This window comes from Geotrypetes seraphini, chromosome 12 (genome assembly GCF_902459505.1).
Source record: "Geotrypetes seraphini chromosome 12, aGeoSer1.1, whole genome shotgun sequence".
Taxonomy (NCBI): domain Eukaryota; kingdom Metazoa; phylum Chordata; class Amphibia; order Gymnophiona; family Dermophiidae; genus Geotrypetes; species Geotrypetes seraphini.
The window spans coordinates 31466177-31493861 of NC_047095.1; the positions used below are offsets into that span (position 1 = coordinate 31466177).

The 27685-nt window shown below is 42.0% G+C and overlaps 1 protein-coding gene across 1 annotated transcript; it reads right to left on the reverse strand.

Moving 5' to 3' along the window:
* Nucleotides 1-673: 673 nt before the first annotated feature.
* On the reverse strand, nt 674-27685 carry LOC117346043 (vitellogenin-A2-like). Its single transcript, XM_033915268.1, has 9 exons — nt 27590-27685; nt 23085-23135; nt 16186-16275; nt 11982-12194; nt 11698-11867; nt 6977-7115; nt 6756-6876; nt 5380-5541; nt 674-1779 (listed from the first exon to the last, which is right to left on the reverse strand). The coding sequence occupies exons 4-9, from the start codon at nt 12054-12056 to the stop codon at nt 1643-1645; spliced, it is 804 nt and encodes a 267-aa protein (XP_033771159.1). The 5' UTR covers nt 12057-12194; nt 16186-16275; nt 23085-23135; nt 27590-27685; the 3' UTR covers nt 674-1642.

Sequence of the window (27685 nt, forward strand, 5' to 3'; positions counted from 1 at the left end):
GTTTTCTTTCCTATCAATACACTATAGTTCCTCCCCTCTTCCCTCTATCATTTTGCCTTATTGTGTCCTAAAGCTTCTCTATATTTTTTCTTTTTTTTTCCTCTCTTTGTTTTGGTAAAGGGGATGGAACTCCTCTCGTATGAGGAAAGACTACAACTGTTAGGACTCTTCAGCTTGGAAAAGAGACGGGTGAGGGGAGACATGATTGAAGTCTACAAAATTCCGAGTGGAGTAGAACGGGTACAAGCAGATCGATTTTTTTACTGTCAAAAATTACAAAGACTTGGGGACACTCAATGAAGTTACAGGGAAATACTTTTAAAACCAATTGGAGGAAGTGTTTTCTTTCACTCGGAGAATAGTTAAGCTCTGCAACGCGTTGCCAGAGGTTGTGGTAAGAGCGGATAGCGTAGCTGGTTTTAAGAAAGGTTTAGACAAGTTCCTGGAGGAAAAGTCCATAGTCTGTTATTGAGAGAGACACGGAGGAAGTCACTGCTTGCTTGCCCTGTATCGGTAGCATGGAACATTGCTACACTTTGGGTTTTGGCCAGGTACTAGTGACCTGGATTGGCCAATGTGAGAACGGGCCATTGGGCTTAATGGACCATTGGTCTGACCCAGTAAGGCTATTCTTATGTTCTTTGTTTTCTTATTTGTATACCGTTCAGACCTTTTGATGCGTGATTAAAATAAACTTAAAACTTGATACCATTTTTTCTAGAGCCAGCCCTGTTGCTGCTGTTGCAGAGACTTTTCTGGCCTGGCCGTGGTATACTTATGATTGTCACTAAGATCCTGAGAGGCTAATCCAAGTATACTGTTGTTCTCAGTGTTTGGAAATCTTTTCTTCCATTTTATGGAATAGGTTTCGTGGATAAGGGAACCTTTTGGGTAAAGATTGATCAGAAAGCTTTCTTATCAAGCGGCTTTCTGGGACAAGGAACTGAAACCTTATGTTATTGAGTTCCATGTCTTACAATCATTTCCGAAAGCAACTGAAGACACACATTGTTTGCAAATCAATCAATTCTCTCTAGTTTGTATTATTTGTTAAATTTTGTAAAACCACACCGAACTTACCGGTTATGTGGTATAGAAATGGCTTGTTCTGTTCTGTAGTAGCTAAAGAATTGGAAGAGTGAGGTAAACAAAATGTGGCTAAGAAGGTATAAGGAGTGAATGTTTCCCTCCTTTCTTTATATCCGTCTTTGTATATATTCATCTCTTAAACGACACTTTATCCATCTGATGAAGTGGACCCTTGTCTTCAAAAACCATATCTCGATAAATTGATTATAAGACGCATCCAGACTTTTATCACTTTTGCTACCCCTCTTAAAGCTTTCAGACTAGTACTGGCCGATTTGTGTCGGTTGTAATGGAAGTTTATATAACCAGCACCTGTGTGGCTTTGTCTTCTCATGTCATGCTATGAGAGTTTTATTTAAACTACTTTGGTAAGATCACACTTTCTTTTCTGAATGAACAGATTTATTTAAAAATCAAAGGTTTGCATTATATTGCAATTTTTACAAAATAGCTTGTTGGTCAGATGCCTAAGAACATTGAAAATAAAATGGTAATCATCTGATGGTCTGTATGGCTTATTTAATGACATGCGGCCTCAGAATAGAGAGGGTATCTAGGTCTGTTCAGTGGTGCTTTGTGATGCACACTGTGGGGAATGACAGGAGCAGGCGGTGTGGGCATCAATTGTATCTGTCAGGTCTTCAGACTTCTCCAGCATTTTCTGCGTTTCAGCTAAGTCTATGGATTCATCTGTGTGGAAAGAACAGAACGAGTGAATGTTCAGCTGCTCAGTGAGGTTTTTATCGGACAATATTTCAACATCTGTACTGGCTCCCTGGGAAGGACTGCGTGAAGGGGGGAAACTCAATTTTGAAAGCAAGAAAGCTATATCGCTGAAGAGTTTGCACCCGTTCTAACTAATTCAGGATACTGATAGAGGGTTACAAGCAGTGTGACTGCATCACATCCACCCATAGAGAGCAAACATTCTTTGTCCTTCCCACTTTTTCTACCTATATGCTTAAACTGCACTTTCATCCCCTCCACCCTCTCATCCTGGCTGTCTATTAGATCTCTCTATTACTCTTTTATCTACCAAACGTTATCTAAAACCCATAATTTCACCCTATTCTTATCTCCTAAAGACCTCCACTTCCCTTTGGTAACTCTTTACCCAACGTTTATTACCTTAAAAATTCTATGTCATCGCTTATTCTATTCCTTCAAATTTTGAATGTAATTCTTGTTTTAGTTTGGATGTAATCCGCCTTGAACCGCAAGGTAATGGCGGAATAGAAATCACTAATGTAATGTAATGTTTCATTGTATTGTATTGACATTGTGAGCGTCGTATCCATTTTACCTGAATGTTCTAATCTAATGCATCCTTTTAAGGTGTTTCATTCGTATTATGCTGACATTGTATTATATCATCTCTCTATTACTTGAATGTTTTTGTGTAGTGCCTATTGTGATATATCATTAGTATTCTACTGACATTTATCATATTTCTGGTATATGAATGTTCTACTGTGCTTTACAAGCTGGGGCTCTTCAGCTTGGAGAAGAGAAGGCTCATGGGTGATATGATAGAGGTCTATATAATACAGAGTGGAGTTCAAAGGGTGGATATGAATCGCTTTATTTACTCTTTCCAAAAATGCTAGGACTAGGGGGCATGCGATGAAGCTACTAAGTAGTAGGTTTAAAATAAACCGGTGAAAATATTTCTTCACACGAAGTGTAAATTAAACTCTGGAATTTGTTGCCAGAGAATGTAGTGAAATCAGTTAAAAAAAAAAAGGTTTGGATCATTTCCATTATTGAGATGGTTTGGGAAAATCCACTACTTATTCCTAGGATAAGCAGCATAAAATCTGTTTTACTTCTTGGGATCTAGCTAGGTACTTGGGACCTGGGTTGGCCACTGTTGGAAACCAGATACTGGGCTTGATTGACCTTTGGCCTGTCACAGCATGGCAATTTTTATGTTTTTAGGTGAGCCAACTATAGGATAATCCCGCCTTTGTGACATCACTAATGAGGCTGGCTCTTAGGCAGTGGTGGAATGAGGCATTATAACATCACAATCTCAGCTATGGAATGGCTGACAGGGTTTCTGGGACCTGGGTTGGTCACTGTTGGAAACAGGATACTGGGCAATTCTTAAGTTCTTATTTATACAATACTTATGATATACTATAATTAGATTGTGAGCCCATTAGGAGCGAGAGGGAAAAACTCTCAGAGTAGTTGATCAATGTAAACCACTTATGATATATTGATCAGGTATTCTGAGAGTTTTTCCTATCTTTCCTGATGGGCTCACAATTTAACTGTGGGACCTGGAGCAAAGGAGGGTTAAGTGGCTTGCCCAGGGTCACAATGAGGGGCACTGGGATTGAAGCCACATCCTCAGGGTGCTGAGGCAGCAGTTCTAACCAGTAGGCCCTGCCTCCCTCCTATTTCCCTCCTATTATGTCATTATTATTGCCAGAATTGAATTTAACTATCTCTAGGTTCCGCTGAGGGGCACTGGGATTAAAGCCACATCCTCAGGGTGCTGAGGCAGCAGTTCTAACCAGTAGGCCCCGCCTCCCTCCTATTTCCCTCCTATTATGTCATTATTATTGCCAGAATTGAATTTAACTATCTCTAGGTTCTGCTCATTGATCACACTTTATGCTTACATTTGGTTATTTTAGTATTGCTATGCTATTAACAAAATATAAGTTGCTTATTAGAGAATGACACGGGGAAAAAATCTGTCCCCTTCATCGTCCCGTCCCTGACCCCGTCATCCCCTTCACCGCCCCGTCCCCGCAGCATCCACCCTTCTCACCACCCTTCAGCGGCCCAAGAATCTCCCTCCCCTTACTTCGCAGCGTAAAGAAACTTAAGGGAGGGAAGGTGCGCAGTCACCGATTGCGCACGCGGCCCCTTCCCTCCCTACCTCCGGCCAAATCTATCTCTCTCCCTCCCCTTTACCTTCATGGCGCTTTAGTAAAGAAACTGATGCCGGCGAAGCCTGCCTGTGCCGCCCTGCAGTCGCGTGTGTGCGGGCGGAAGCTTCGCCTCTGACAATTGTCATTTTATAAACACAAATAAAACAGAGTGAGGTACAACAAAATCCATCTCCCCTCCCTTTCACAAATATTCCTTCCACTATTGTGAAAACTGAACAAACCAAATTACTACAGAATGCTACATAGAAAAATCAAGCTAACGGAATACTTTACATTACATTAGTGATTTTTATTCCGCTTGTACCTTGCAGTTCAAAGCGGATTACATAAGAAGAGAACTGGACATTTCCAGGAGGGTACATGACATTGGAGAATACAGATTAAGGATATAGACTTAATAACAGAATGATGGTAAAGACTTAATAACATCGGAAGATAAGTCAGGTTACATTAGTCACACATGGCAAGAATAATGTTAGGGGAGTGCAACTAGGGCAACTGCCCCTGGTCAGAGAGAGAACCCTAAGCCCCCTGGAAGCTAAAGAAGCACAGCCTGGACTTTGAGGTCCCCAGTTATGTCTAATACCAGCTCTAGCAGGATACATATTTCAAATCTGAAATATTCGAATCATAAAATTAAAAATAAATTTATTTTTTTTGTCTGGTAATTTTATTCTTCAAATCACATTGGTCTCAGGCTTTGGTCTCATCTGTCTTCATCGTGGCATGGCTGGCTCCTGAAGGTAAAATAGGTGCAAGAGGAGCTGGGGAGAAGATACTGAGTCTGACACAGGTGCAATTTTTTTTACCACAGGAGTAAGACTTTTCACCGCTCCCACGGGGCGGTAAAAGGCCTTGTCCCCATTCCCGCGGTGAACCAGTTGCAAATGTCTCCATTCCTGTGGATTTACTGTGGGAACCCGTGGTTTACCGTGGTAAATGGTCCCTGTGTCATTCTCTATTGCTTATATCAAGCCATATCTGATATTCACTGCCTTGGATGAATCTCTTCATGTGGGTAGTTATTAAATCTCAATAAATAATGCTGCTAGAGGAACCCTATGTTACATGTTGATGATAAGAGGCTCAGATCATTCTGATTAAATTAAAATATGTAAGACATTCATATGTTTACTAGTGATAGCAAGACAGCAGAGGGCTAAAACAATTTACAGACACAAAAGACAAGGATATTTAACTCCTACTTTTCTGCTCACTGTTATGTTTCATAAGAGGCGTTAATCACAGTTCTATAGCAACCTAAGCATGTACAGATTTTTGTGTAACAAGTTAAATATTTAACATTTAAACAATAAATTGGTAGAATTCTGTGCCAGGCATGCTTGCAATCCCCCCAACAGGCAGACAGAGTTTTTTTACTTACTATCTTTCAGGCAGTGGAATCTCACAGACACAGGAGTGGTTTGGGTGGGTGAGCATCCTGTCGCGCAGCGTGAAACGGGATGAATGGAGTAGCAGTTGGACGTCTCTCCATCGGTGCCCACTGATTTCTCGAGTTTCACCAATTTCAGTTCCAGCGTACAATCTGTTAAAAAAAATATCTACTGTTAGTATTAGGCAACATTGAAAATAGTTCTGAATCTCTAAGCATGTCGGTGGTTTTAGGAACTAATGTTTGCACACTGATAGTGGATGCCAGTGGAATAGCTGTGTAATTCTCATTAAAGGAAACTGCTGGCTCAGGGCTTCTTTGTGCTGACATTTTTACTATAGAGTATATGAACCTAATAACTGCCAAACTCTGTCAGACCTATGGCCCATCTAACCCAGTCTCCTGTTTTCAACAGTGGCCAATCCAGGTCACAGTACCTGGCAGAAATCCAGATAGTAGCAACAGTCACTACATTATTGTAGTGTCAGAGAGAGAATAACCATTGGCTCAGTTGTGATGATGTGACACGTGTATACTATATGTACTCGTATTGCAAGACTACAATCTTGCAGTGTCAGAGCGAGAGAAGAGCCATCAGCTCAGTTGTGATGTGTGTACGGTATGTATTGCAAGACATTGCTTGTATATCAAGTTAAAATTTAATCAAATGTTTTGCTTGTCTTGCAAAACACTTGCAAACCAAGTTACTTGCAATCCAAGGTTTTACTGTACATTCCTTGTCTGTTAGAGAAAGTATGTAGTGACTGTTCTAAATGAGCGAGGTCTTGCAATATAAGTTCGTATAGTATTTTGTATTAAAGCTTTTGGGTTGTGGATCGAATTGTCTGCGTTTCCATTATTTCCTATGGGGAAATTTGCTTTGATATACGAGTGCTTTGGATTACAAGCATGCTTCTGGAACGAATTATGCTCGCAAACCAAGGTTTTACTTTATATGCTTCCTGCAAGACCACACACACAGAATTCCTGTTTGGAGTGAAAAGCTGTGAATGAATGTACAGTAGTGTGTAGCATAGTGTTTTCTCCAAGGAGAGTTGATTACTTGTGTTTGACAAACTCATTAGAAAAAAAAATTAACTCTGAAGGGGTCAACTTTGGAAAAGGATTTCTTTGCAAGTTTCAGCTAATCTGTACTTTCAGGTGATAGCATGGCAATAGGGAAACAATCCCGCTCATCCCACTTCCCGGTTCCCCTATCTCCGCCCAAGATACATCATGGAAATGTTTGTAAATTAAAAATGTCCATTTAATCTTAGAAACGAAAGGACACTAACACGTGTATTACAGGTGCTACAGTGTTTTCCACCACTCTAGAAAGAACTATTAACCCTACTAATAATACTAACCGTTAATATGACTTTGGAAGAAGGTGTGTGATAAGAAAGAAAAGCTCTCAGCTGCCTCACGGGAGGTTGGCAATGGAGGAACTGGTAGTGGGAAAGTAATGTCGTTAAATGATAAAGTCATCTGTGAAAGGAGAAAAGGGAAAAAAATCAGGAAGTATTTACCAGAAGATCTGCATTATATTTTAAGCAAAACTGAACATTATTAGCAGGAAAATGTTTACTTTGGGTGTTTGCACGATGATATTGCCTCTTTCTGGTGTCTGAACAGTCACATATACTGTGATTTCTTTGGAGGGATTTTTCCGGCACGTCTTGGAATATCCTGACGCTATAGTCATTCCTTCGATGAATCCAACAGCACTACAAGATATTTTTAAAATACAAACATTTATTCATCTTTGTTTTAATAGGCCTTCCTGTAATGAGTTTTGGGGTTCATAGACATAATCGCGGAAGACAAAGGCGCGCGCCGACAACTGAGCGCAAGACGGAAGCGTGCACCGAAGAAAATTACTGTTTTTAGGGGCTCCGATGGGGGTTTTTTGTTGGGGAGCCCCCCACTTTACTTAATACAGATTGCGGCAGCGTTGGGGGTTTGGGGGGTTGTAACCCCCCACATTTTACTGGAAACTTAACTTTTTCCCTAAAAACAGGGAAAAAGTGAAGTTTTCAGTAAAATGTGGGGGGGTTACAACCCCCCAAACCCCCCACAATGTGGCGCGATCTGTATTAAGTAAAGTGGGGGGGTTCCCCCCCACGCCCCCCCGTCGGAGCCCCTAAAAACAGTAATTTTCTTCGGCGTGCGCCTCCGCGCTGCGCTCAATTGTCTGCGCGCGCCTTTGTCCTGGCGCGCTTTTGACCTGACACCGAGTTTTGGTGTGTTTGGGGGCGGGAGTGTGTGTGTGTGTGTGTGGGGGGGGGGGGTTTAGAGATATTGGTCCGATAGATCTTCTGTGGGAACTAGAGTTGCGATACTAATGCTGTGATTCCTAGTGTTGCGATCACTCATTCACAGGTAATCTGGAATTTCCCCCTTTTATAACAGACCCACCCTCTCACTGTTTCTAGTCTGGTATTTACAGCACTGATCCTGAGGCACCCCCCACTGGCAAGACTGTAGGTGGAGGACTCCCACACAGAAGGTGCCTGGTAGAAGCCTATTCTATAAAGGCACCCACTTTCCTTTATAGAATACTAGTGTAACCATATATATATATACTAGTCTTATAGCCCGTTACATTAACGGGTGCCTTCCCCTCTTTCTACGCCACTGGCTACAGATACATGCATAACTTATTCTATAAGATAAATGTGATGAGCATCTCCCCAAGGAGGTCTCATGGTTTCTCCTCTGAATTCCTATGCAAGGGTTTCCACTCAGGGCTTCTCAGCACACTCCTCCCAGTTCTGGGTAGGACTCTTCCTTTTTTACTCCCCTTTGGCTCAGGCTGCTTCTTAATATACATCACTTGTTAGCTTTCCTAGCACAGGCCAAGCAACACCAAGCTAACACCAGTGATGAAGAGCCCTCCGTCTTCTACCATCCTCCTGCTAATCTAATCTAAGGCTTGGCTTCATATACCGAGTCATCATTCTAAGAAAGCTCTGCTCGGTCAAGGAGTCTGGACTCTATACAGGGCCCGGCACTGGCGCTAGATTAACTGAAGCAGATCCTTCGAGTCTATCCGCTCATGAGGCCCTGTTGGTACCGCCCCCTCTGGTGCAAACGTGCCAAAATGGATGGAGCCGACAGGACCTTCCCAAGCGCATGGACGTGAGGCTCTTCAGCAGAGGGGGCATGCTGCTGGAGGAAGAGGGTGGGAGACCCGCACTGTATACCCCCCATAAGTGGCTTGTGTACCCCTAGAGGTACGCATACCATGTGTTGAGAGACACTGCTCTAGTTCACCTGCAGGTAGCAAGGGCTTTGTATCACCCTTCCCAGGGTTCAGTGCTCCTTTCCTGGGCTGCCTGCTTGCTCAGATTCCCATGCTGTCTCCTCCTGCCCCTCAACCACAGACTGTCTGTTCACATTTCCTTGTGTCTTCCAGAAACACAAGTGTGAAGATTCTAGATAAGACTATGTCTTTATCTGTTTCTATGTATTTCCCTTGTAATCACTGGGATCTCTAGGAGATCTCTGGAAGCTGACCTCTCTTCTCCCCCTTTTCTCACACCCTGACAGGTCTTGCCTGTCACAATGTGTATGAGCCTCATCCAGGATCTTCCCCATGTTCTCCCATACAAATATGCAACTATTTGAGATGTATGTATTTACAGAATAGCATATTTCCACATACATGTGTATGCTTGTATTGTAAACTTTACACATGTAACACACCCAAAACTAAAAGTGCCTATTTTATGGAACCTCCCCTTGAGGTCCCTTATGGCCCACACAGAACCTTTTCCTCTGACCCACCCACAGCATCTTCTCTAGTGTTACTGGCATGCAAACATCGCTAGCTGCCCTCTAGAGGAGAAGCAGAAGTTTTTGAGGAAAACGTCCAAGTGCCGATTTATGCCATTGTTTTGGGATGCCTTTCTTTTTTGAAAATGAGCCCCAATGTGTTCTGAGCATCTTTTGGGTGAGATTGAAAACACATGTATGGTTCTACTTTTGCAAAGGCAATACATGCTTACTTTCATCTTAGCGCTTGGCATGTGCACCTGCTCCAAAGCCACACTCGCGCCATCCCTCCCCCTACCCATCCCTCTGTATCATCTTCGCTAGCATGAGCAACTTCTGTCTGTTGCTCGTGCCAGCCTGGGTCCCCTCTGAATCACTTCCAGGTCACAGGGCCAGGAAGTGACATCAGAGGGAATTCAAACGCTGGCGTGAGGAGCATACTGCTGAAGCCACTCGCGCTCGCAAAGATTTAGAGGTACAGGGGAGGAGGGAAGAAGAACACAAATGTGGAATGGGGGGAGGGAAGGAGCCAGGGGGGCGCAGAAGGAGTGGAGGCGTGGAGAGGCCTCTTACCATTACTATGCTAGTGCTGAGTGACAACCATTCTCTTGAACATATTCCTTTATAACATATCTGTTCCCATTCTGCATGCCACAAAATACTTATGTGTTTTCTGTGGCTTTATAGGTATTTTGCATTTAGTGGGCCTTTTGTAAAATACTTTGTTAATTCTATACATCCTGAATTGGACATCCCTTTTTCCAGTTAGACACCCTATGGCCCCTTTGCCTAATATTGTTCCTGTTATAATAGCTTAGAGCCCAGTTGATCTTTGGTTTTGCCTTCAAGTAGCACCAAAGCCTCCTCAGAGCTAAGTCTACATCCTCTTGAATTCTCTTACTGGTCTTCTCCCAACATGTCCCCAGGTGGCCCTTCTATGCAGTCAATATTACCCTTTTAATGAAATATTTTCTAATGTTACTGTTGCAGTCATTTATTCTTAGGGGAAGGGGAGAGGGAAGAAGGTCAGTTCTCACACAAGGCTTTAAAGCCTAAATGTAATTTGATGATAACTGCCTCTAGCGCAGACATGGGCAACTCGGGTCCTCAAGGGCCGGAATCCATTTGGGTTTTCAGGATTTCCCCAGTGAATATGCATTGAAAGCAGTGCATGCAAATAGATCTCATGCATATTCATTGGGGAAATCCTGAAAACATTGTAGACTTTACTCAAGCAATTAATAGAATACCAAAAGTGATTGTGGGTTCTGTTTGGAGGGAATGTTCTTGTAGAGTTTTACATAGGGCTTTTTTCCCCAAATTCAAGCTCTTCATGCGGGTTTGGTAAATTCCCCAATTTGTATCAAATATGATAAGGATCCTAGCACTTTATCTCATGCTTTTTGGTTGTGTCCTTTAATCAAGTCATTCTGGTCTGCCATCCTATTATATTTGGGTTCTTTATGGGATAGTCCTGTTGTTGGTTCTCCAAGGGGAGTAATTTTTGGTAAAGCTGCAGCTTGTGGGATATTTGGTCAAAGGAAATGTCTTTTATTTCAGAAGACATGTATGATTGGGCATAAATGTATTATGCAATTTTGGTTATTGAAAGAATCTCCAAGTTTCTGGCACTGGAGGAACCAGTTTCATCGTTTACTTTTGTTTGAGATTTGGGAGGTTAGGCAGTCATCTAGGAAAACTTGTCTTTTTATGGAAGTTTGGGATCCGTATATTCAAAACCTTTCACCAAGAGCAAGAAGTTTAATTCTCAATGATTTACGTTGAAGCTAAGGTTGTTTAAATTATATTCCAGTTCTTTATTTTTCTTTATTTTTGTCAGCTTTCATCGGGGGAGGGGGAATTGATTATGGGATGAAAGGGATAGAATTTTTTTTATAATATATGGATTAGAATTTTAACAATTGTGAATTATTTATTATTTGTTAAGAATATCTTTTTGTATAATTTATATGTATTTTTACTCTATTTCTATAATAAAATGTTTGAACATAAAGAAGGGGGGTGGGGAGGGGGGGAGGGAAGGGGGGAATGTATAGAAGTATGAGGTGGGTAATATGGAAATATATTTTGGAGGAATAATAAAAATATATATGAAATTAGTATTGTGAATATAATTAGTATTGTGATAAAGCTTAACCCCCCTCTTACCATCCCCTCCCTAACCCCAGATCCTACTTTTCCCTCTCTTGGAAACCTTCTCTGATCTAACGTTGTAACCCTTCTTCCATAACTCTTTTTGTAATCCGCTTTGAACCGAAAGGTAATGGCAGAATAGAAATCTGTAATGTAATAATTGTATTGAACATTTTATTGTATTATATTATTATATACTTATTTGATTCCTTCAATAAAATGTTATAAAGTAAAGCAGAGCTTATAGGAATGGGGCAGGGAAAGGGATAGTGACAAAATTCTTGGGGACAGGACAGGGAAACTGAGTTCCTGCAGGGACGGGGACAAATTTGTCTCCATTTCATTCTCTACTTAGCGCACAGATGGGGGAAATCTTACTTTTCTGTTGCTTTTCTCATTGAAGAAGGAAGCTTTGGCCACTCTAGCCCTATCTTCAAGGCTGGCCTCCCCTTGGCTTCTTCTCCAGTGCCTTGGTTGTCCACGACACCATACTCCATCTTAAAAGCAGCTCTGTAGCCTTTGCAGTCTGGACCCCAACTCAGAACTCCCTATATCACAAAGTAAGATGAATTTGATAGTGTTGACACATAAGATGACAGAAGTCAGTGACCTCAAGACATTCTTTTTTCTCCATTTTTTAATATAAAAATGAGTAGTTTTACCTTGAATTTGTGACCTCCCTTGAGCGAAGCTTTAGCACAGGCACTCCATGAGTCTGAATCTGAGATAGGTGTCATATAGGCTTCCAATTTCGGGATTCTGTGATTGTCTGCATAGTAGACAGTAAGTTGGCGACCTTCTTTTTTGTTGTCACTGCGTACAGTTCTAGCTTTAATGGAGAAAACTTGTAGTTTATCATCTCCCAAAATTCTCTGCTGCAATCAGAAGAAAAACAAAGATAAAATCTAGTAAGTCATACTTTTCCGTAACAAGATGTTATCAGAATTCAGGGTGTAGAGAACAGTGCACATACACATGTGGGGACGTAGTGCAAAAGTAACTTTAGAAAGAGGCCTTTAAGTCTCCATTATAAGAAAAGAGCTTAAGGAAATGAAATACAGTAGAAACTTATGATAACACTTTCCTTAGCTTTATCATGTTGATATAATACATAAAAGAACCAGTTTTCATAGCATGAACTTACTTGAAAGTTTTTGGATTTTTGAAATGTTCTTTTATTTAAGAAAATGATGTTATTTCTAATGGTAAACTGCTTGATTTTTCACAGTTACAACATAAATTTGGTCTTAATAACTGAAGCAGGCTATTCAGGATGGGTTCCCTGAATGGAAATTTCTTAATAATCAGTATAGTCTGGAATTTTTATGCTTTCAGGCGGATTTCTTGGGACACCAAGCCGCACAGTGATATAAATTGATATCTGAATATATGAATAAAAAAACCAAAGACTGGTCTTAGAGACATTTGGAGCATTGAGATTAAGCATCAAATTTCTGCATCTCAATGGCCACGAATTTGGTCTTGGAGAATGAGATGTACAGTGTCTGCATCTATGAGACAAACTTGGTTCTTTTTGTTACATAGAGCTTTTTGGACCCCTGTTAGATTACAAAAGTTAGATAGCTCTAGGTCTAATAGATGCTGGCATTGTAATCTCGAAGCAGAGACTTTAGATCATTTAATATTTTATTGTCCCTGTATCATGGCCTTTTGGAAATCAGTTTGGTCTCAAATTAATTGTTTACTTGAAAACCATGTAGCTTTATCATATGATACAATTCTGTTCGGGATGTCAATGAGAGCAAAAAGTCAAATTTCATCAAGTAATAACAAGCTTTTATTAATTATGACAAGGGTTGCCATGCAACATATTACTAGCAATTGGAAAAATTATAATAGGCTTAACTATACATTTTGGTGGAATTCGCTATGTCATATTTATAAAATGGAAAGATCAATTGTCATACAAAGAGGGAATTATAATAATTTAAAAAAGATTTGGGGGCCATTAACAAATTATTGTAATGAGTAGACATCATTTTCCAATGAAAGTGTATTTATATGTAGGGGGTGGGGGGAGGGTAGAAAGTTATTTTTAAGATCTTATTTATAGATAGTGATACCATATGTATATGATATTTTGAAGTAAATTACTTGTGGGAAGTATGGGTGGGGAAAGAATAAATTTATCTATGTAAAATCATAATTGAATGAATTTCAAGTGATATGTAAAAGTTTAATATGTTGTAATATTGTGCACTTGTTGTAAGATGCAAAATGAATAAAGAATTGGAAAAAAAGAAAATGATATGAATGAGAATTACCCTCCCTTATACAAAACCCACAAGAGGATTTTTTAGTGCCAGCCGGCGCACTTAATGTTCTGCGCTGCTTCAACGGTCATAGAATTCCTATGAGCGTCAGATCAGCGCAGAGCATTCAGCGTGCCTGCTGGCGTTAAAAACCACTTGAGAGAGATTTGCATATAATGGAGGTGACAGGCATGCAAATCTGCTCTATGCATATTCGTTAGGGCTATCCCAAAAACCCGACTGGCCTGGTGGTCCTCCAGGACAGGATTGGGAACCACTGGATTAGGGTACTTCAGCTTGAAGAAGAAATAAATAGAGAACTGTAAAATCATGAATGTAATAGAACAGATAAATATGGAATGGTTGTTTACCCATTTAAATAGGGCTGTGATTAGGGCACACTTTGTGACGCTGGCAGTTAACACTAAAGGAGTTTTTTGAAATCTATCAACCCAGAAAATGTTTGCGATCTGAAAATGGTATGAAGTTGAGTTTGGAGGGTAAGATGTTAGTCTCTCGTGTTAAAAAGATTGGGGCAACAATGCTGTCTGTAGCTGGCGCCAAGCTTTGGAATGCGCTGCCTGGTATTCTGCGATTCTGTGATGGGAGACTGAACTTTAAGAAAATGTAGAAAACACAATTATTTGTCAGCGCCTTCATGTGCTAATGCTATTTGCTGTTGAAGGGGTAGTAGGTACAAAGGATAAGCCCTTAGATAAGACATTTTTCTCCATTTGATTTAACTCTCGATGGGATATGTTGACAATAATTGAAGATTGAGATAAAATATGCAAATCATTGCCCATGGTTAATATCTGTTGTTTCGATTGTTTCTCCTGCCTCTGGGATGCCCCCTTCCTTTGCCTCTTTGACGGTTCATTTGTTGTTGGTCTAAAAAAATTACCATCGGATCCGTCGCTTCTGGAGGAATTCGAGAGGGAAGTAGTACTCGTATCCGACGATTTGTCTCTATTGGGATGTTGTACATCGACAAACATCCATCTATATACTTTATTGGTGGAATAATCATTGGCATCTCTATTCGCTTTTTTTAACTTATGTTTTTTAATTGAATCCCAGTAATTATTAATAGGTTTCAAAGCACATGTATTGCAGAAAAAGGAAAGGGTGAGGGGAAGGTTGCTAAGATTTCTTCCAAGCGGTTGGAGCACTTGGATTACTTCTCCAAGGCTTGCCTCTCATGAAAGCAGCGATCAAGATCAGTTAACTGGTACCAGTTGTGTCGTGAGAGTAGCAGGCTCCCGGGGCAGTGGCGTCCCCCCCTGTGTCCTCCTTCCCCACTTCTTTAAATCTTCACCAGCACAATTAGCTTTTTAGCCTGGTGCTCGTGCTGGCATTTGTTCTATCTTTGATGTCACTTCCTGGCCCCACAACCCGGAAGTGATTTCAGAGAGAAGCCAGGCCGGCACAAGTAGCAGGCTGGAAAAGTTGCTCACCCTGGGAGATTTAAAGAGGGGAGAGGGAGGTGAGGCACGAGAATGGCTTGGGGGAGTGGAGGGGTGCCAGTGCCCCCCATCAAGATGGCGCCTGGGGCTATCTGCCTCCTTGTATCCCCCATACTATGCCACTGACTGGTACTGAAGCTCTGATGAGTAAGAAATAGAGCTCAAAAAGTGTGAGCGTGAGAAAGCTTTCAAATGAGTGTGACACACTCCCAATGAGTGAGACTCGGCATCTCTGCATGTTCCATCCATGTGACTCTCTTATGTTTACATAATGTACCATTATATCACCCTTACAGAAAAGCACTCAGTGACTTTGCTGCTGCTTTCATGCATTAAATACTAGTTTTCTATACATTTACACCAGAAGCGTAACCAGACCTCAGTTTTTGGATGGGCCTGGGGTGAACTGGGTGAGCCTGACCATGCATTTCCACTCTTCCACCCCACCCTGCCAAAACAGTAAAAATAAATACTTTGTCAGAGATCCCTGGGTTCTGCCAGCTGAACAGTCCTTTCTGAAGTCCTGAGTAGGCTCATCCTCCCAGCAGTTAGTGGTGTGTTTCCATCTTCCAACCCCAGCACTCCCTCCCCTCCCCCCACCCTGGCACATGTTCAATTCAACCAGCATCCTTCACGCACACAGGTTCCAAGTAAACTGAGCATGCATGGAAGGGAGGGGGAGTCTTGGCATTGGCAGCTGGAAGTGTGTTGCTGACTGCCGAGAAAATGAATCTGCTTGGGATTCCAGGAAGGACTCTCCAGTTTGTGGTGCCTGGGGATCCCCGTCAGCTACAAAGTGTGTTGCCACTTGATGGGCCTAAAGAAAAACTTGGTGGGCCTGAAGAGAAACTGGGTGGCCCACCTATGGCTACACCACTGATTTACACACAGATGGTGCTTAACTGAAAGCACCCAGGTACAGAATTGCTCTTTAGGAGAGCAGGCTCTGTAACAATTATTGTGGAAGCCTGTAACTTCTTGACGTGAGTAAGAAGGAACAGGCTTCCTCCTGAGGAAGGCCATGTATTTCCTGGATTAGAGACAGGATGAGGTCTAGTCCACATGCCATTTATGCTCTAATACATCTGAAAGTGAAGATACAGCACTCAGCTGAAGATCAAACTCACCTGACGAGACGACCTAGTGGCACTGGTGGCAGTGGACGAGCTGCTGCTGCTACTTGATGAACTAGAAGAGCTGCTGCTTTGCTTGCCTTTCTGATAACAAGAAAAACAATTTGTCTTCCATCAAGCCTTACTCGAGAGCAAAACCTCTGCCCCTCTCGTACACTGACTCCAGCCCAAATGTGTTTGCTGGCAATACATGGCTGTGTTGATTTTAATTGAGTTAGGTCTATTTGAGTTTACATTGTGATCACATTTATTGGTTGGTTTACTGGTTGAGAGGAAGGTGACAGAGAGTAGTGACCAATGGAGATTGCTCTGAGTAAAGAGGTGTTACCAGTGGTGTACCTCAAGGTTCTGTTCTTGGGCCTGTTCTTTTTAACATTTTTATAAATGATATTGCTGAAGGGTTGTCGGGTAAGATTTGCCTCTTTGCGGATGATACCAAAATCTGCAATAGAGTAGACACGCCGGATGGTGTGAATAACATGAAGAAAGACTTGGCGAAGCTTAAAGAATGGTCTGAAATTTGGCAACTAAAATTTAATGCTAACAAATGCAAGGTCATGCATTTGGGCTGCAAAAACCAGAGGGAACGGAACAGTTTAGTGCAGGGTTGTCCAACCTGTGTCCCAAGGGCCGCATGCGGCCCCGTGAAGTATTTTGTGTGGCCCTGGTCGAGGGTGATGCAGTGTTTTCCTCTGCTGCCCTGGGTGTTTACCGTCTTGCCGGCTCCCTCATCTGTCTTGCTGCAGCGTTTGCACATTTGTGTGGCCCCAGAAACATTTTTTTTTTGGCCAATGAAGCCCAGGGAAGCCAAACGGTTGGACACCCCTGGTTTAGGGGATGAAGAACTTATGTGCACGACAGAGATGACTGAGAAGGTCAAAAAGGTGGAGGAGTAGTTCTCTAAGTAAAGATCAATATCCAAGCGACCGAAATGCAAGGGACCTGGGGAGAGGAAGAAGTGATATGGCTCGCTCTGAAAAGAGAAGATGGAACTTCTATCTACGTGGGTGTAGTCTACAGACCTCCGACTCAATCGCAGCAAATTGATAAGGATCTGATTGTGGATATCCAAAAGTTTGGAAGGAAAGAGGAGGTTCTGCTGTTGGGAGATTTCAACCTGGCGGATGCGGACTGGAATGTTCCGTCTGCGGAATCGGAAAGAAGTAGGGAGATTGTGGATGCCTTTCAAGAGGCTCTGCTCAGACAGATGGTGACGGGTGCTCACCTGGAAAGTAACGATCATCAAACGGTTTGGTTTGATATAACGGCTAAAGTGGAGAGCGGCCGCATGTTACTTAAAGTCCTAGATTTCAAACGTACGGACTTTAATGCAATGGGAGAGTACCTGAAGAAAGAGCTGTTAGGATAGGAGGACATAAGAGAAGTGGAAAGACAGTGGTCTAAGCTGAAAGGAGCGATAAAAATGGCTTCAGACCTTTATGTGAAGAAAATCAATAAAAACAAGAGAAAAAGGAAGCCGATATGGTTCTTCAAACTAGTGGCAGAGAAAATAAAGGCGAAAGAGTTGGCGTTCGTGAAATATTAAAAAACCCAAGAAGAGGAGTGCAGAAAGGACTACAGGGTGAAACTGAAAGAAGCCAAGAGAGAGATAAGTCTGGCGAAAGCACAGGCGGAAGAACAAATGGCTAAAAATGTAAAAAAGGGAGACAAAAATTTTTTCAGATATATTAGTGAAAGGAGGAAGATGAAAAATGGAATTGCTAAACTAAAAGATGCTGAGAATCGATATGTGGAGAGTGATGAGGAAAAGGCAAATGTGCTAAACAAATACAGTACTTCTGTTCTGTGTTCACAGAAGAAAATCCTGGAGAAGGACCGAGATTGTCTGGCAAAGTTACACGAGAAAATGGAGTAGATTCTGCGCTGTTCACGGAGGAGAGTGTTTATGAGCAACTTGAAAAACTGAAGGTGGACAAAGCGATGGGACCAGACGGGATCCATCCCAGGATACTAAGGGAGCTCAGAGAGGTTCTGGCGAGTCCTATTAAAGACTTGTTCAACAAATCTCTGGAGACGGGAGTGATTCCTGGGGATTTGAGGAGAGCGGATGTGGTCCCTATTCATAAATGTGGTCACAGGGATGAAGCAGGAAACTACAGGAGGGTGAGCCTCACTTCAGTTGTTGGAAAAATAATGGAAGTGCTGCTGAAAGAAAGGATAGTGTACTTCCTTGAATCTAATGGGTTACAGGATCCGAGGCAACATGGCTTTACAAAAGGTAAATCATGCCAAACGAACCTGATTGAATTTTTTGATTGGGTGACCAGTGATCTGGATCGAGGACATATGCTAGATGTAATTTACTTAGATTTCAGCAAAGCCTTTGATACAGTTCCTCATAGGAGGCTGTTGAACAAACTTGAAGGGCTGAAGTTAGGACCCAAAGAGGTGAACTGGGTCAGAAACTGGCTGTCGGACAGACGCCAGAGGGTGGTGGTTAATGGAAGTCGCTCGAAGGAAGGAAAGGTGAGTAGTGGAGTCCCTCAGGGATCGGTGCTGGGGCCAATCCTGTTCAATATCTGCAAAAGTTAAAGGAATGGTCTAATGCCTGGCAACTAAAATTCAATGCAAAGAAATGCAGAGTAATGCATTTGGGGATTAATAATCAGAAGGAACCGTATATGCTGGGAGGTGAGAAGCTGATATGAACGGACGGGGAGAAGGACCTTGGGGTGATAGTGTCCGAAGATCTAAAGGCAAAAAAACAGTGTGACAAGGCAGTGGCTGCTGCCTGAAGGATGCTGGACTGTATAAAGAGAGGCTTAGCCAGTAGAAGGAAGAAGGTGTTGATGCCCCTGTACTGGTAAGGCCCCACTTGGAGTATTGAGTTCAGTTTTGGAGACCGTATCTGGTGAAGGACGTAAGAAGACTTGAAGCAGTCCAGAGGTGGGAGACGAAGATGATAGGAGGCTTGAGCCAGAAGATGTATGAGGAGAGACTGGAAGCCCTGAATATGTATACCTAGAGGAAAGGAGGGACAGGGGAGATATGATTCAGACGTTCAAATACTTGAAGGGTATTAACGTAGAACAAAATCTTTTCCAGAGAAAGGAAAATGGTAAAAACCAGAGGACATAATTTGAGGTAGAGGGGTGGTAGATTCAAAGGCAATGTTAGGAAATTCTACTTTACGGAGAGGGTGGTGGATGCCTGGAATGCGCTCCCCAGAGAGGTGGTGGAGAGTAAAACTGTGACTGAGTTCATAGAAGTGTGGGATGAACACAGAGGATCTAGAATCAGAAAATAATGTTAAAAATTTAATTAAGGCCAGTTCTGGGCAGATTTGCACGGTCTGTGTCTGTATATGGCCATTTGGTGGAGGATGGGCTGGGGAGGGCTTCAATGGCTGGGAGGGTTTAGATGGGCTGGAGTAGGTTTTAACGGAGATTTCAGCAATAGGAACCCAAGCACAGTACCGGGTAGAGCTGTGGATTCTTGCCCAGAAATAGCTAAGAAGAATAAATTAAAAAAATTTAAATTGAATCAGGTTGGGCAGACTGGATGGACCATTCAGGTCTGCCGTCATCTACTATGTTACTATGTTACTATGACAGAAGAGCGGGACTTGGGTGTGATTGTATGTGATGATCTTAAGGTGGCCAAACAGGTTGAAAAGATGACGGTGAAAGCTAGAAAGATGCTAGGTTACATAGGGAGAGATATGGTCAGTAGGAAAAAGAAGGTATTGATGCCTCTGTATAAGACTCTGAATATTGTGTACAATTCTGGAGGCCGCACCTTCAAAAAGATATAAAAAGGATGGAGTCAGTCCAGAGGAAGGCTACTAAAATGGTGTGTGATCTTCATGATAAGGCATATGGGGACAGACTTAAAGATCTCAAACTGGGGCAAGAGAGGGGAGATATGATAGAGACGTTGAAATACCTATGTAATATAAATGTGCATGAGTTGAGTCTCTTCCATTTGAAAGGAAACTCTGCAATGAGAAGGCATAGGATGAAGTTAAGAGGCTCCAGAGTAATCTGAGGAAATACTTTTTTACAGAAAGGGTGGTAGATGCGTGGAACAGTCTCCCAGAAGAGGTGGTGGAAACAGAGACTGTCTGAATTCAAGAGGGCCTGGGATAGGCACCTAGGATCTCTTGGCGAGAGAAAGAGATAATGGTTACTGCGGATGGGCAGACTAGATGGGCCATTTGGTCTTTATCTGCTGTCATGTTTCTAATACATAGATTTTAATGATTTAACTTTTCAATTCAGATTTTACATGATTTTTTGTTTTTGTTTTCTGTTTTTTCTCTGATTGGTATTGTTTTTTTTTGTTGTATATGAAAGGGGTTGTTTGCCTTTTTTGTTCTATATAACTTTCCTCTTTATTTATCTGTGAATACTTTAAATAATGCTTGATAAAGGGGCTGTGAAAATGTTTAGAATTTGTCTCAAACGGCCAAAGGAGCATACCTCAGTATAAACTTCATGCGGATATTATTACCTTATAGTTATAAGGTCTGCTTTGTGCTCTCCATATTACTATGTAAGCAACCACATAATTGAATATATTCAGACCACTGGGTATTTTTTCATACTATGAAAATAAAAACCTGCTTGAGGTAGGCTGAACTGGTAGTTTAATGGCAAAGGATCGTCCATTTGACTCCTGGATTGAGCCATCTGCACCCTGGGTTAGCTGGGGCTGGAGGTGCTGCTAAAAAAGAGTTTATAGCAAGGGTGGGCAACCTTGGTCCTCAAGGACCCCAACCCAATTGGGTTTTCAGGATTTCCCCAATGAATAAGCGTGAGACCTATAAGAGGCCGCTGCAAAGTTCTCAGCCCAACCAAAAAGAGAATGATGTGGAGCCATGAAACTTACAAGTTATTCCACACTTTTCTTGACACTTTTCGTTTCATTTCATATCATTGAAACGAAAAGCGTCATGACAAGTGTGAAATAACTTGTTAAGTTTCATGGCTCCACATCATTCTCTTCTTGGTTGGGCTGAGAACTTTGCAGTGGCCTCTTGTATTTGCATATAATGGAGGTGGTGTATGCACATAATTCTCATGCATTAAGGAAATCCTGAAAACCCAACTGGGTTGTGGCCCTAGAGGACTGAGGTTGCTCACCCATGGTTTACAACATCTGGGGGAGAAGGAGTCCTGGTTATTGTTAAGAGTGATACTTAGGGGGGAATTCATCATAAGGCGCTACGCACATTCACACATGTTAACTGCTAAAGATGCCCATAGGAATATAATGGGCATCTTTAGCAGTTAGCTTAGTAGTTCCCAACCCTGTCCTGGAGGACCACCAGACCAGTCGGGTTTTCAGGATAGCCCTAATGAATATGCATGGAGCCAATTCGCATGCCTGGCACCTCTATTATATGCAGATCTCTCTCATGCATATTCATTAGGGCAATCCTGAAAACTCGACTGGCCTGGTGGTCCTCCAGGGCAGGGTTGGGAACCATTGAGTTAGCTTTTGATAAATGCTGTTGCGTACGCTTAGTGCCCTTTGACAAATTCTCCCTTTAGTGGTCATATTTAGAGCCTATGACGCAAAGTTCCTAACAGAACTCTGCTGCATGGCTGTTGGCCTCAGATTAGGAATAGTGGGACAGTGGGAGGGAGAGTATATTGGTACTAGATCCTCGGTATGTGTCGTGTTAGGATAAAACTTGTATTGAAAAATCTTGCACTGTAACTGTGGCAAACCTAACCTGTAAATTGCATATGATATACTGTATATATATTGGTATTAGATCCCTAGCATGAGCTGAGCTAGGATACGTTTATTATATACTGCCTACCAAGATTATCCAAGCAGTTTTACAATCAGGTACGTGAGCATTTTCCCTACCTGTCCCGGTGGGCTTACAAACTATCCAATGTACCTGGGGCTATGGAGGACTAAGTGACTTGTCCAGGGTCACTAGGAGCAGCATGGGGTTTGAACCCACAACCCCAGGGTGCTGAGGCTATAGCTCCAACCACTGCGCCACACACTCCTCCTTGTACTGTAACTATGGCAAATTGTAACCTGTATACTGTATATTATATATGTTTAACATGTTCTGAGCTCTTTGGGGAGAAAGAGATAGGAAATCCAGCGCAGGTTCCAAATGATCTAGAAAAAAAAAGTAGAAACTACGAAGCCAAAAAATAGAAGTTTCCAAGTTTATTAAAAAATTTGTTAATACCTCTTGTCATGATTCTAAGAGGTATCATAAAAAAGGGGTTATATATACAATTATAAACAGAGCACATACGTGACTAACTGATGTACAACAAACAAGAGGGTAGGGGGAGACCGCCATTAAATCAATAGGATGGTAAGACAATTAAGGGTAGAGCAATGGGAAATGGGAAGCCTGTCTGAAGTAGTCTAATAGAGAAGAGTTTTAAGTTTCAAAGGCGCCTTTAAATAGAAAGGATTTCAGTTTTGACTTGAAATGATCAAGTACATTACATTACATTAGTGATTTCTATTCCGCCATTACCTTGCGGTTCAAGGCGGATTACATCCAAACTAAAACAAGAATTACATTTCAACTTTGAAGTAATAGATTAAACGATGAGATAAAATTTTAAGGGAGAATTATGGGTTTTAGATAATGTTTGTTAACTAGAAAAATTAGAGAGTACTAAGGGTTTATAGAGTATTGGATGTTGGCTTAGGATGGTTGTGCTGGATAGGTTTAACGTGTTTTTTGAAGAGTATGGTTTTAATTTCTTTCTTGAAGGTTTTGTAATCTGTGGATGAAGATAACAGAGTGGTGAGTTGTTTGTCCCAACTTAGCTGCTTTGGAGGCTATTAGGTTGTCATAAAGTTTTTTTTGTTTGACATTTTTGGATGGTGGGTACAAGTATTTAACTTTGTGCATATAAGATTGGATAAAATCTACTACTTACTGCTGACTTTTGCAGTGGTCTAAAGCGATATCTAGACTCATACGATGCTTTCTGCAAACAGAAGAGAGTTAACTAAAGACAACAGCTTTATAAGACACAGAATAATGACTTGCGCTATTTCTGTTTAAAAGACTCACAAAGAAACAGGAGATATTTCCTTCCCAAAATAGGAAAGCAAAAACAACAGTGAAGGAATATTCTGCTTGGCCTAAAATATTTTATGTTTCCAGAGATTTATGCATTGTTTTAGGGTGTATTAATACCAATATTTTCAATCAGTGAAGTCTATGGTCTCCTTTTACTAAGCTGCGATAGCGTTTTTAGCGCACACAGAATTGCCACGTGCGCAAAACCCACGCTACGTGGCTAGAACTAACACCAGCTCAATGCTGGCGTAAGCGCCTGGCGTGTGCATCAATTCTGCGCGCGCTAAAAACGCTATCGCAGCTTAGTAAAAGGAGCCCTATAATACAGTTTTCTACATTTTTAGATTTAAAAACAATATTTTGCAGTATTTATAAGGCATTAGAGTTTTATGTTCAACTTTTATGTTGCTTTGACCATATTCATGTTATTTTGATTTTCATTTTAGACTCCTGAAGCAGGCCATTTCATCTGAAACACGATCGTTTCGAATCCCTTTACTAAATAAAGGAATTGAGCACTCCAGGTTTCTTTCTTTCGCTGTTATTTTTGCTTTCTGTTTAAAAGACAGTATTTATGAATCACAACTGAAGATCATTAGAAAACATGATCCCTCCCCCCCCCCCCTGGAACTGAGGAGGAGTAAGTTTAAGAGAAGAACTATTTTTTCTCCCATTTCATAGTTTTCAGCAAATCTCTTTACTTAAGATCAGAAAAAAAGGGAAACATGGAAGAAAATCAGTAATCAACATTCAGCCAGTAGTGGTCAGCATGTTTTTGAATGTGAGCTGATGCAGATTGTTGTACACCCTGATTCTAGGCGCTGGATACCGACCCTACAAATCCAGATATAAACAGAGAGCTGCATTTATCCACGTCTTGGTGATATTTTTACTGTTTTAACTTAGGGGCTGTGTTACAAAGCTGCAGTAGTGATTCTGCCACAGCAAATGCATCGAAGCCCATAGGGCTTTGTAAAGCGGGTCCTTTATGGAGTTAGTTTTCCAGCGAGTGGAGTGAAAATCACTGCTCTCTGGATAAATGCCAGCTCTTTCCAGATTCCATCCTCTGACTTGGATACTGCCAAGGCAGTCTGTTCAGAAATACAGTGGATCTATCTGGTTAAGTGAGGAGAGTATGGTGTAGTGGTTAGAGCTACAGCCTCATACCCTGCACTGCTCCTTGTGACCCTGGGCAAGTCACTTAATCCTCCACTGTCCTGGTATATTAGATAGATTGTGATCCCACTGGGTCAGATAGGGAAAATGCTTGAAGTACCTCTATGTAAACTGCTTCGAGTGTGGTTATATAACTACAAAAAGGTGGTGTATAAGTCCCAATCCGTTTTCCTTAAGTGACACTGAATATATGGGTTTGCCCCAGACAGTGTAATTAAACAGGGCAGGAGCTTCTACTTCCTGGTTCAATTCTTTAAAATATTGAGCCATTGGGTCCTCAGTATTTTTATGGAGTTTGTTTACTCTCAACTAGACAGTCTACGGGGGAGTACTAAGACATATCTCTGTCTTTACACATCCCCAAAATAATTTTGGGGAGTACTAAGACTGCACACTGATGGGAATAGATGGCTTGATTAGCCACAAACTGGCAGGAAAGCAGACCTTTAAAATAAGGTCAAGGGTCGTGGATTTGACATACAGTGGTGCCTCACACAACAAACTTAATTCGTTCCAGGAGCAAGTTTGTTATGCGAAAAGTTCGTTATGTGAAACGCGTTTTCCCATAACAATACATGTTAAAAAAAATAATTCATTCTGTAGCATAAAATATGCTAAGATGACATAAAAAAAGATAAATTTTTTGTTATTATTTTTATTTAGATACATCTAAAAACATAATTGTTTTTTAAAACAACACACATTTTTTAAATTTAAAGACAGACTAAGTAGAGTCTAATTTTGCAGTGAGAGAGGGCAGAGTCTCAGCGGCAAAAACTGGGACTTAACTGTTCATTTTTTTTTTCTAGCATCGGGGAAGCGGCGAGAGTAGCTCCGCCCCCCCCCCAACGCATCAGCAGTAGGCGCCGGGCCCCTGCGAGCCGACGGTCCGCCACTGCACAGGGAGCCAGGCGGAGAGAGGGCAGTTAAGCGCAGTGCCTGCGCGGAAGGATGCAGCTCGGGCGACTTCGTTGTGTGAAACGAAGTTCGTTGTAGGAAGCAAGACATGAAGTTCATTGTGCGCAGCGTTCGCTGTGCGAGGCGTTCGTTATGCGAGGCACCACTGTACTGCCTTTCTGTGGGTACATCCAAAATGTTTTACATATACAGTAAGACCATATATGCAGGTATTTTTTTTTTTTGTCCCGAGTAGACTCACAATCTATGTTCTGTATCTGGGGCAATGGAGGATTTAGCGACTTCTTGCCCAGAGTCACTAGGAGCTTCAGTGGGAATCCAACCCAGTAAACATTAGAGCAGGAGCCTCTAATGCCCAGTTACATCTTCTTAAATATTGGGCCCAGTGGAGTAGTAAGGGGGGAGGGCAGGAGAGGCGGACCGCTCTGGGCGCTGTCTTGGTGGGGGTGCTGACAGCTGTCTGCACCCCCCCCCATGCCATGCTCGCGCCCTCCTGTCCCCCTACCTATACCTCGAGGGGAGAAAAAAAGAGGGGGGAGGGGGCAGAAATGCTTTTGAGTCTCTTGGAAGAAATGAGAGGTTTTCACTTACCGGAAATCTCGTCCTTTCATGCCGATTGATAACCTTTTTGAACAAACATGTCTTATAGCTTCCTGATGTTAAAACACTTAGGGCTCCTTTTACTAAGGTGCGCTAGCGTTTTTAGCACATGCACATGGCGATACTCGAGAGGGTTCAGAGGAGAGCGACACGTCTGATAAAAGGGATGGAAAACCTTTCATACGCTGAGAGATTGGAAAAACTGGGACTTTTTTCCCTGGAGAAGAGGAGACTTAGAGGGGATATGATAGAGACTTACAAGATCATGAAGGGCATAGAGAGAGTAGAGAGGGACAGATTCTTCACACTTTCAAAAAATAAAAGAACAAGAGGGCATTCAGAAAAGTTGAAAGGGGACAGATTCAGAACGAATGCTAGGAAGTTCTTCTTTACCCAGCGGGTGGTGGACACCTGGAATGCGCTTCCAGAGGGCGTGATAGGGCAGAGTACGGTACTGGGGTTCAAGAGGGAATTGGACAACTTTCTGCTGGAAAAGGGAATAGAGGGGTATAGATAGAGGATTACTGCACAGGTCCTGGACCTGTTGGGCCGCCGCGTGAGCGGACTGCTGGGCACGATGGACCTCAGGTCTGACCCAGTAGAGGCATTTCTTATGTTCTTATGCACAAGAGTGCGCTAGCCGAAAAATTACCGCCTGCTTAAAAGGAGGTGGCGGCGGCTAGCATGCATGGCAATTTAGCGTGCGCTATTCTGCGCGTTAAGGCCCTAACACACCTTTGTAAAAGGAGCCCTTAATATCATGTTGTAAACTGCTGTATTTTAGCATTGATAATTTATTGGCGGTTAAGACAAATAAGAGGCTACAAGTTTTTACTTTTATGGTTTCCTGAAGCAGTGAACGAAACGTGTCACGTCGAAACCATCTTAGATAAGTGCTTTTTTCACTTTCAGAGCTTATTTAAGAAGTGAAGATTTCTACATTTTTTTAAAATTGAAAATTTGCATAATAATTAAAAATACGGAGGATCATGCAATGATTGGGTGATGAGGCGGTTGGTGGGGGGGGGGGGGGGTTCCACCTCCTTGAGCCCCTCCAGGTCTCTGAGCACAATCCTACCATTTAAAAAAAATTTATTGAGTTTGAGAATAAATAAATATTTGATGTTGTCTTCTAATACTTTAGGCTGGCATCTCCACAAGCTCTGAAATGAATTTCCCAAGCTATCTTCAGACCCAGGAGCCAACTTTTCAGAGTTCTTGGAGGCACTAAACCCAGGGATCCTTTTACTAAGGCGCGCTAGGGCTTTAACACGCAGAATAGCGCACGCTACATTGCCGTGCGTGCTAGACCTTAATGCCAGCATTGAGCTGGGGTTAGTTCTAGAAGTGTAGAGCGCGGTGATTTCCTGTGTGCGTTAAAAACGCTGGCGCATCTTAGTAAAAGGAGCCCCCGATGGAAATTGCTCCTCCCTGGACATTATCATGGAGTTTGCTCAATCGTGGGGGTGCTCAAGCCTCCAGAATTCACTCTAGAACCCTTCACTTTTTCATTAAATAGGTGCAGTTTGGAATCAAACTATTGACCTACTAGGTTAAACTTCAGACCCATTTTCCTGCCATTAAAACTGTCAAATTGATATCATGCTTAATATTATTTTCTGATGAGATCGCATGACATACTGCTTTTTTTTTTTTTTTTTTTACCTGCTCCCAGCTTTTTCTGGCAGTACCTCTAGATGAACCATATTTCTGAGAACGCCATGACTTTCCAGGACGAGCATTTGATTGACTGCTGCTGCT

Excerpts from the sequence above, each read along its gene's own strand:
- LOC117346043 (XM_033915268.1), bottom strand. The coding sequence starts at position 12,056 with ATGACACCTATCTCAGATTCAGACTCATGGAGTGCCTGTGCTAAAGCT. Across the intron at positions 7,116-11,697 it reads ATGAGAAAAGCAACAGAAAA|TGCTGTTGGATTCATCGAAG; the intron begins GTAAGATTTCCC and ends AATATCTTGTAG. Across the intron at positions 1,780-5,379 it reads ATTCCACTGCCTGAAAGATA|ATGAATCCATAGACTTAGCT; the intron begins GTAAGTAAAAAA and ends CTTTCCACACAG.